The sequence below is a fragment of the Camellia sinensis genome, chromosome 1 (assembly GCF_055761805.1).
Source record: "Camellia sinensis isolate YWXY chromosome 1, ASM5576180v1, whole genome shotgun sequence".
NCBI classification, from domain to species: Eukaryota; Viridiplantae; Streptophyta; class Magnoliopsida; order Ericales; family Theaceae; genus Camellia; species Camellia sinensis.
Window position 1 is genome coordinate 226219466 of NC_138961.1, and position 10507 is coordinate 226229972.

At 36.2% G+C, this 10507-nt stretch overlaps 1 protein-coding gene across 1 annotated transcript; it reads left to right on the forward strand.

Moving 5' to 3' along the window:
• The first annotated feature begins 6769 nt into the window (after positions 1-6769).
• LOC145822646 (uncharacterized) lies at positions 6770-10144 on the forward strand. Its single transcript, XM_082920211.1, has 7 exons — positions 6770-7102; positions 7414-7749; positions 8026-8310; positions 8553-8743; positions 8828-9073; positions 9204-9303; positions 9416-10144. Exons 1-7 carry the CDS (start codon positions 6770-6772, stop codon positions 10142-10144), a joined length of 2220 nt encoding a protein of 739 aa, XP_082776337.1.
• The last annotated feature ends 363 nt before the right edge of the window (positions 10145-10507 follow it).

Below are 10507 nucleotides of genomic sequence, written 5' to 3' on the forward strand. Positions count from 1 at the left end.
ATGAATTGCAGTTGTAAATAAAAGAGTTTTTTGAGACGGTAATAGGTGCCGTCACCAAAAAAAAAAGAAGACTGTTTTGATGAGACTGCATTAAAAGTATTAGCAACGGCATTTTGCCGTCACAAAAAACTAAAATTTTTGTAGTGTTTCACCAATTTTTTCATCTTTCTATCTCTCTGTCTCTTTCTATCTCTCTCTCTTTCACTCGTCTCTCTTCTCTCTCTCTGTCTCTCTCACTCATCACTCTTTGTCTTTCTGTCTATGTCTTTCTGTTTATGTCTCTCTCTCTCTCTCTCTCTCTCCCCCACTGTGCTCGTGTTGCTCACTCCCTCCCTCCCATCTTCTCGATTTATCGATCTCTTTTTTTTTTCTCTCTCTCTCTCTCTCTCTCTCTCTCTCTCTTTTCTTTCAATCACTCATCTCTCATTTCTCTTAATCACTTGTTGAAAGAGAAAAAAGTCAAAAAATGAAATGGGCCCCCCCTCTCTCTCTTACTCTCACTTATCACTCTTCGCTCTGGCTCTTTCATCTTTCTCTGCTCTCTATCTCTCTTGCTCATCTTTCTTCTCCTTCTCTCTCTCTTTCTATGTCTCTCTCTATATCTCTTGTTCATCTCTTTTTCTCTCCCTCTCTCTCTCGCTTATCTTGTTTCTCTCTCTCTTTCTCTCTCTCTCTCTCTCTCTCCTTGTCTTTCTTTTTCACTCATCACTCTTCTCTCTGGCTCTCTCATCTCTCTTACTCATCTTTCTTCTCTCTCCCTCTCTCTCTATATTTCTTGTTCATCTCTTTTTGCTGTCTCTCTCTCTTTCTCGCTTATCTTGTTTCTCTTTTCTTTTTCTTTTCTCTTTCTCTCTCTCGCTCTCTCTCCGTGTCTTTCTTTTTCACTCATCACTCTTCTCTTTGGCTCTCTCATCTCTCTTACCCATCTTTCTTCTCTCTCCCTCTCTCTCTATATCTCTTGTTCATCTCTTTTTGCTGTCTTTCACTCTCTTTTTCTCTCTCTCTCTCTTTGTCTCTCTCTCGCTCATCTTGTTTCTCTCTTTTTTGTTCTCTCTCTGTGTGTATGTCTCTCTTTCTCTCACACTCATCTCTCTTATCTCTCAATCATTCATTTCTCTCAATCACACTCATCACTTTCTTTGAGCCCATTGTTGTTTAAAAAGGAAAAAGTAAAAAAATCAAATGGGTCTCTCTCTCTCTCTCTTTCACCAATCTCTCATCTCTATCCCTTTCACTCATCTCTCTTCTTTATCTCTCTCACTTATCTCTCTCATTTTCTGTTTCTCTCTCTTCCTAGCTGTCATTGCGTAGCAAAATGGACACGGAGTTTTTTGGCAAAAAAATAATTTTTTTTTTTTTGCTATGGCAACCTTCTCCCGTCGCAAATATAGGTTATCGGTGACGGCAATACCCCCGTTGCAAATAAAAAAATTACTAAACAAGCCATGGATTCATTGTTTAGGACCTGTTTAGTAATCATTTCGTTTTTAGTTTTCAGTTTATATTTACAAAAAATTTACAAAACTATTATAAAAACTTGTTTGATAATTTTTTTGGTTTATAAATGGTTGTCTCAGTTTATCAATTTGAGGACAGATTGTAAACTCAAAAAATGAGTTTACGTTAGTTTTTAAACAGAAATTTAAAAATTTGACTAACAAAGTTTTTTTAATTAATTTTTTTTCAATTAATTTTTTTAATTAATTTTTTTTCAATTAATTTTTTTCCAATCAATTTTTTTTTCTTCCAATTATAATGTGTATGATCTCATTGTTATAAATAATAAAAAAATAAAGACAAATATTTTAGGCCCGAACAAACATGTTTTTAAATTTATATTTTAAATTTTTTTTAAACATTTTGTTCAAACCAAACCACATGGTTCACACCGCATATCTAACTCTCCTCTTCTTTTCTTCTTTTTGTTTTTGTTTTCTTGCTTTATCCGAATTCCCCTCCATTCTTTCCCCCATTTTGTTTCTTACGATCTCAAATCCCCAATCCCCTAAACAAAAAATCCTCAAATTAAATCCTAACAGCTCTAAACATATCATTGTATTCACAGATTGGTAACCAACATTTGTTTCACCTCTTGCTCTTCTACCACACCGATCGCCATCGCCGTCGCCTCTATTAGCCTTGCTTGTCGCCGCCACCACTTGTAGCCTTGCCCGTTGCCGCCGCATCTTCTCTGCTCGCCGATATGGTACGTGCTTTTTCTTTGCTCTCTTTCTACTGTCTCTTTCCCTTATTCTCTGTTTTGGGTTTCTTTGTAGTGTTTTTTGACGAAATGGTTCTCTAGATTTGGACCTTTTGTTTCTTGATTTGGTGTTTCTGTGTTTTCTAGAGCTGGAAAGAGAAGATATATATTTTTTCGCTTGTATTGGACACATGGTTTGTAAAGGGTTTTCAATCTTATTAAAATCTGAGTTTTGTAATGGATTTTGAAGAGATATATTCAAATATGAGTTTTGAAAATTGCTGTAATTTTTTTTTTTCAAATCTGAGTTTTTTTTTTACTCTCTATTTTTTTGGAAAAAAAAAAATGCTCTGTTGATCAAATGATTCATAATAATTCTAGAACATCAGGTGAAGATGATTACCCTTTGGGGATCTAACTGTGGCACCCACTAAAACGTCAAACAAATGTTATGAACCCCCCCCAAAAAAAAGCATCTGAAAAAAAAGAAGCAGCATGTTATATATGTGTTTTAAGACCCACCTTAAAAAATGAAACCAACCTTCAAAAAAAGTATTTGCTTCTCAAGACTCACCTTCAACAATGAAACCAAGATCATCTCTTCAAAATAAAATTTCTCAACAGGTATTTCTTCATTCTCATCTCTTCTCCCCCCTCTCTCTCTCTCTCTCTCAATAAGTGTTTTAATTTTTCTTTGTATAGTCTTTCAGTATATTACATTATTTGTACTCATTAATTTGTTTTGATTTATGGGTTCGTGTTGAGTGGTAATCATTTCCTTTGTAATCCCAATTTTTTTTTTCTTATATGGGGTTTTTTTTCTTCTAGAAGTTCAATTCTTTGAAAGGGTTTTGCATTTTATGCTCTAGAAACTCAAATAATAAGGACTAATTATAGCTGGGGGTCCCAAATTTTCATTTTATCTGATTTTTGTTGGTTTATTTTTAAGGCTTTAAATGGAAATAAGTTTTGTTAGTTTAAATGGAGTATTGATTATGTGTTTCCAATGGAAAAAGATATAAAATTGGTAGATAATGAGTTAATGTCATAGCTGGGGTTTTAAGCATTTAGCGTCCCATTGAAATATCAGTATTTGTTTGGGGTATATAGTAGTTGAGATGTTACTATAGTAAAAACCAACTGGGTTTGAGTTAGGAGTTTGAATAGAAGGAATTTGTACAAAACATGAAATAAATGAGTCCATGGAAGAACAAAACATAATAGGCATTTACTAAATTGAATCAGGAAAAACCACAAATCACTACAGGAAAAAGGGGATTTGGTGGTGTTTTTTAAACGATGGTTTTGTGAACGTCACTGTTTTTATTATTTACCGGCGTTTTATAAAACGCCGCGTATTCTATTACACCAAACGACACCGTTTTATAATGGGAGGCGTTTAAAAATGCCTCCGAATGCGGTAGCCACACGCGCCTCGTTTTTTTTTTTTTTGTTGAACAAGAACACGGACCTCTCAACCCTTATTTTGAATCAGAGCCTTTCTCTCTCTCTCTCAACCCTTATTTTGAATCAGAGCCTCTCTATCTCTCTCTCTCAACCCTCTCTAAGCTCCATCAAAGATTCAGAGTGAAGATTCAGAGCGAAGCTCCATCGAAGCGATTTCGAAGCTCCATCGAAGATTCGGATCGAAGCTCCATCGACGCGATTTCGAAGCTCCATGCCTGCGATTTCGAAGATTCAGATCTGAACTCTGTCCCCTCGATTACTCGCATTTCAACCTCCATTGAATAGTCTACTTTGTTTCGGAATGGCAATCGGTACTCTCTCTCTCTCTGTCTCGCTCTATTTGTGATCTTTGGGAAAAATGAAGAATTACTGTATTGGCATCAGGCACTAGTTATTTCATTACTTTTTTTTAGTCAATTCTATTGTGATGATATAATACTACCAAATATATGAATAGCAATGTTAAATAATACCAGTAGCAATGACAATTTTGTAATAAGCAGAGTCGAGGAAATGATGATATAAAACTTCTGGAAAGGGATAATCAATCAGAATTTATAAGAAAATTTATAATAAGAAATCTCAGAATATTCATTATAAGCGATAATCAATCAGAATTTTTATTTTCTGATAGCAGCAAGTTTGAATCCATCAGCATGCAACAAATCTGTTAGAGTAGTTTAATACACAAAAATTGTCAATTGCCTAAAAACACAATCCATTAGAGAAGCTCTATACCAAAATATAAATAAATAAATTGCCTAACATTTTCACATTTTAGATCTTTTGGGACCATTGGAGTGCCTACCAGCAAAACCTAGTTATCATCTTGAAACCACTAAACCCATCATCAAAATTCTCACAGAACAGTTTCATCTGCATGAGATGAATGCCAAATTTCAGATTTTCTTTGTACTAAAAAAAAAAAAAAGGGACAAACAAAAAAAAGTTAAATGGAACTCTTTATCAAGCTTACCAACAATGAAATAATAACTAAACAAAGAATTGATAGAGTCCTGTAGGATAGCTGATACAATATATCAAGATTTCGAAGTGAAAAAATGAACTTTTAATTGTTGTTTTAGAGTCTATAAAACCTCGACTCAGTGTAGCATATACAGATACATCCCTAGTTGCGCTGAATTTCACCCTTTTTTAAGTTTCAAAACATAAGCCATGAGTTGAATTTATGTTGCCAAACACATCTAAAACTTTCAGACTATGAAACGAAATTCATTTCTTCAGCCCAAAAAACATACACTCGTAGGAAATATCCAAACCCAACCAAATAGAACCTTGAAACTAAAGACTATGAGATAATTGAAGTATACCTCATCAAATCCATTGAATTTTTTTACAGGATAGAGCATAAGAATCCAAGGGCCTTCTTGAACCTTCTACTACTTGTACGAAGAACTGAGGATGGTCTTGATTTTGACTTCAAATGGCTCAAATTCGAGCCCAATGATTTTAATTAAAAGTAGAATGTAAACATTCATATTCAATACTAGCAAAACTAAACTACATAACAATTGGAAAGGGATTTTCCTTGCGCAACCACCTGACCAGTCATCTAGTAGCGTTGCTTTAGTTGAAAGTGGTTTAAAACCCTGAAAACACGTGCAATGGGTTGAGGAATTCTCATTGAAGATACCAAACGCCCCACAATAAGCATAAACCTCGGATAGTTTACTCGGTTGAGTCAGTAATATTTGCCAATCCCGAACACCGTCTAGCCATGCCAGTTGGCTAACCTGTCCTGATTGTTCCATCACAAATCTTGATAGCATAGCACTGTTCTTAAGAGAGTAGGTAAAATAGCTCACATGAGTGTACCTGACTGATTTTAAAAGTTAGGAACAGATAAATTAATCAGAGAGCTAGACAATCTTTTCACATGAGTCTTATATTTTTGTGATTCTAGTTATTAACGTGGATAACTATGATTGTGATTGTGATTGTGATTCCTCAACTAATATGATTGTGATTGTGAATGTGATTCCTCATTTGGTGTTTTTTGAATCATCATCATCATCATCATCATCAGAAGTATTCAAGCTTTGGTACACTTATTGGTTTGGGTAGTGGGTTTGAACTTCCCACATCCATGAATTCTTGCCAAAACTATTCTATTATTGATGGATTTGAGAGAGCAATGTATTTCTTGAATCTATCATAATCTATCAAGAGCATTGTAGAAACTTTTGGTTTCTTCATTAATATGCTTCATACTAGATATGCTTCTAGTATGCTTGATAGTACTAATTTAGATTGCACCACCAGGATGCAATCATTAATGGTGCATGCATGCATAAATAGCCTTAGACCCGTCCAAGAATCTTCATTAGAGATACCTAGTCATCTTTGATGAAGCTCTTCTTGGAATGTCCAGTTTGGACAGTTCAGGAGCACAAGTCTGTATTGTAATTAGTAGTTCTACTGCTTATAGTCCATCTCGTAGAGATTTTGTGTAGCAACTCCTCGTGTTCTCCGAGTGCATACTAGACAAGGTGTAGCAATACACCTAGTCTATGTCGTGTATTTGGAGAACCATGGGGAGATGCTGCCGAAATTTCGTTAGAGATGAATAGAGCGGTATGAACTGCTTTTTACAATATAGACCGTGCATTCCTGAATGGGAAAGTAGGATGAACCAACATATTAGAGACCAGTTAGAGGTGAATAATGTCATGTCGCATACATTATAAGGTATTCAATTGAGGTTAAGATTAATTAAAATGGAACGGTAATTTTGAACTTTGTTGATTTGGCAGTGACATTTGTAGTGTAAGACAGAGTCAGATGGATAAAAGTTGGATAAATCAGCATAGGTTGCACCCGGAATATATACAAGGGGTTAAGGAATTTATTAAATTTGCATGCGAAAATAAGCCGTTGTTGAATGAAGTCACATGCCCATGTAAACGGTGTCGTAATGTCAAATTGGTGGAGAAAGGTCAGTTAGGGGAACATTTAATGATCAATGGGTTTCTTCCAAGTTACATCAGTTGGATTTTTCATGGGGAGAATTTGTCGTCACCTGTGCCACACAATGTGAATGTCGGGTAAACTGATTTGAACGATGGTGATGAAACTTATGAAATGCTATATGAAGGATTTGGACTTCCTCCACCAAGCTTTATTCATGAGGCATCAAGTTCTGGTATTAAACAAGGTCCAGATGAGAAAATCGAAAAATTCTTCAATTTATTGAAAGAGGCCGAAAGAGAGTTGTATCCTGAGTGTCAGAAGTTTTCAACGCTCTCATTTATTGTTAGGTTATTGCACATCAAGTGCCTTAGTGGATGGAGTGACAAGTCTTTCATGATGTTGCTTGAGCTTTTGAAGGATTCGTTCCCAAAGGGTGAAACTTTGCCAAAGTCATTTTATGCAACTAGGAAACTCCTTAGGGACTTGGGCCTCGATTATCATAAGGTACATGCATGCCCAAGGGATTGTTCACTATATTGGAAGGAAACAGCTAGTATGGATGATTGCATAGTGTGTCATATGCCTAGATACAAACAGTTTGAGGGGGAGGAGAATGATGTTAAGAAGAAGCAACAAAGAATTCCACAGAAGATTATTAGATACTTTTTATCGATTCAAAGGCTTCAAAGATTGTTTATGTCATCCAAAACATCTTCTTTAATGAGATGGCATGCAGAGGGCCGAATTGATGACGGCAAAATGAGACATCCCGCTGACTCTCCAGTCTGGAAAATTTTTGATAATTTGTATCCAAGTTTGCGAGTGAGCCTCGCAATGTCAGACTGGGTTTAGCAGCGGATGGATTCAATCCATTCAAGGCAATGAATTTCTCTCATAGCAGTTGGCCAGTTATTATGATGCCATACAATTTGCCACCATGGTTGTGCATGAAGCTGCCTCATATGATGATGACATTGCTCATCGATGGTCCTTCTTCACCTGGAAATAACATTGACGTCTACTTACGCCTTGCAGTGGATGAATTGAAAGAATTGTGGGAAAACGGTGTTGACACGCATGATGCGGAAACTAATCAGATGTTCCGAATGCATGCTGTGTTATTGTGGACTATAAATGATTTTCCTGCCTATGCAATTTTGTCTAGATGGAGCACGAAAGGCGCTTTAGCTTGTCCTTGTTGTAACACACATACTCATTCTCGATATTTGAAGAACGGAAGGAAATTATGTTACATGGGGCATCGTCGCTGGTTGAATGAGGGTCACAAATTTTGGAAAGCTAGTGCGTCTTTTGATGGCACTCGTGAATTCGAACCATGTCCAACTCGGTTATGAGAGGCTAATGTGCTACAACAACTAGGCCCTAAGTTCAAATTGAATTCTAAGAGTCAACAATCAAGCAAACAGAATCAAAAGGGGAAAGAAAATGAGGAAAATAAGGACTCGGGTCATAATTGGAAGAAGAAGAGTATTTTCTTTGAGCTGTCATATTGGAAGCATAATTTGATTCGCCACAATCTTGATGTGATACACATTGAAAAGAACGTGTGTGATAATGTATTGTGGACGATATTAAATGTTGATGGGAAAGGGAAGGACAATTTAAATACTCGTCGAGATTTGCAAGCTATGGGAATTCGGAAGACACTACATCCTCAGAAAAGGGTTGGGAACAAGTATTATTTGCCTCCTGTATGTTTTGCCATGAACAATAGAGAGAAAAGTCTATTCTGCACACTTCTAAAGAATATCAAAGTTCCAGATGGTTACACATCTAATATCTCTCGTCGGGTTAACCTCAAACAGCGTAGCATATTTGGACTGAAAAGTCATGATAACCATATACTCATGCAACAAATACTTCCAATAGCAGTGAGAAATTTGTTACCGAAGAAAGTGGTTGAACCATTAATTGAGTTAAGCAATTTCTTCAGGCAGTTGTGTTTCAAAACCCTAGAGGTGGATGGTCTAAATCGTCTTCAATCCCAAATTGCTGTTACACTTTGCCAGAGAGAATTTTTCCTCCATCATTTTTCGATATAATGGAGCACTTACCCATTCACCTAGCAGAGGAAGCAAAGATTTCCGGTCCGGTGCAATATCGATGGATGTACTTTGTAGAAAGGTGTGTAATTCTACTCCAATGTCCATTTTGTATATATTTGCTTGTTAATACTTGGAAGTCATGTATGCATCTTTTTTATTATAGGTACCTTATGACGCTTAAATCATACATGCTTAATCGAAGTCATCCTGAAGGTTCAATTGCACAGGGATACTTAGTCGAAGAATGTATGATATTTTGCTCAAGGTACTTGCATGATGTTGAGTCGAAATTGCATCGACCGTTAAGGAATTGTGATGTTAGTGACAATCCTGAGATATTAATGGGGCGGGCTTTAGGAAAAGGAAAAGGGTTTGTGCTTGATAACACAACATGGGTACAGGCTCATCGGTATGTGTTATTTAACATCCCTGCGGTTGTCCCATATCGAGAGTAAGATAGACACAACCTTTGTCTCATTGTGAATGTATTTATACCAACTATAATTATCTTGCATTTTACAAGTAGTTTAATTGTGTAGGGAACATCGTGGATTTATTAAGCGGTCACATTGTCGTCTCAGAGATTATGATGTGGATCGTCGTCACAATGATGAGTTTCCCAAATGGTTCAATTCTCATGTAAGTGCATGTCAAGCACAACAAGTCTTTTATATTTTTGTAATACACGTGTTTCTATATTGTTGAAGTTGTTAATTGATGTTTAATATTGATAACTTTCTTTTAAAAATAGGTTGCAGAGCTATTAGCTACTGAAAATGTAGCGTTGTCAGATGAGATCAAAATTTTGGCTTTGGGACCTAGCCAAAAGGCCACCAGATTTAATGGGTATATAATTAATGGTACTAGGTATCATACTAGGAGTCGTGAGTTGAGAAGAAAAACTCAAAATAGTGGGGTTATGGTGAAGGCAAAGACTTCTAGCTATGCAAGTGCGAAAGACATTAATCCAGTGGAAGGTGATGTAGCGTACTATGGATATGTGACAGATATTATTGAATTGTATTACTCACATGACCATAGATACATGTTATTCATGTGCAACTGGATTGATAACAATAAGGGACTCAAGCGGGATGATTTTGGTTTTACACTTGTTAATTTCAATCACTTGTTATATACGAAGAAACACGACAGTGATGAGCCATTCATCCTAGCATCTCAAGCACAACAAGTCTTTTATGTTAATGATTCTGTTGATGAAGATTGGAATGTTGTACTCAAGATGAAACCTAGAGACTTGTATGAGGTGTGTGGAGAACAACCAACTATTGATAAAGGACTACATCACAACGAAGTGGAAGGATTTGGTGATCAAGAGTTAGATCTAGCTTCCTTCACTTGTGAGGAGGACATGGATTGGGTTAGGCAAGGTATTGATGGAACAACTGTTGATGAAACTATTGGATCTCTTGAAGCATCGACAGAGGCACCATTTGAAGATGACGAAGAAATGATATGATATTGTAATTGGTTGCATATTCACTTTTACATTTGTGTTTTTTGTATGGATATTCATGTTAATAAAATCTTTGCTTTTATACCTTTGTAGTTTTCTTTAAATGGCCATTTTTACCTTTCATGTACTCTTATTCTATTTTGAATGCAGTTTCTTTATAGATTATCATGTCCTTACTTTTATGTTTGTAGTTTCTTTATAGATTATCTATGAGTTCTAGCTCCGAGAGTTCTTCTAGTGAGAGTGAGCAATCAAGCTCTAATAGTTCTAGTTCAGATGAGACTCATGCCACACTTAAGATGAGAGTCATACCCGATCCACCGGCATCATGGTATCCACCAGGCAGACTTCCTACCACATCACGTA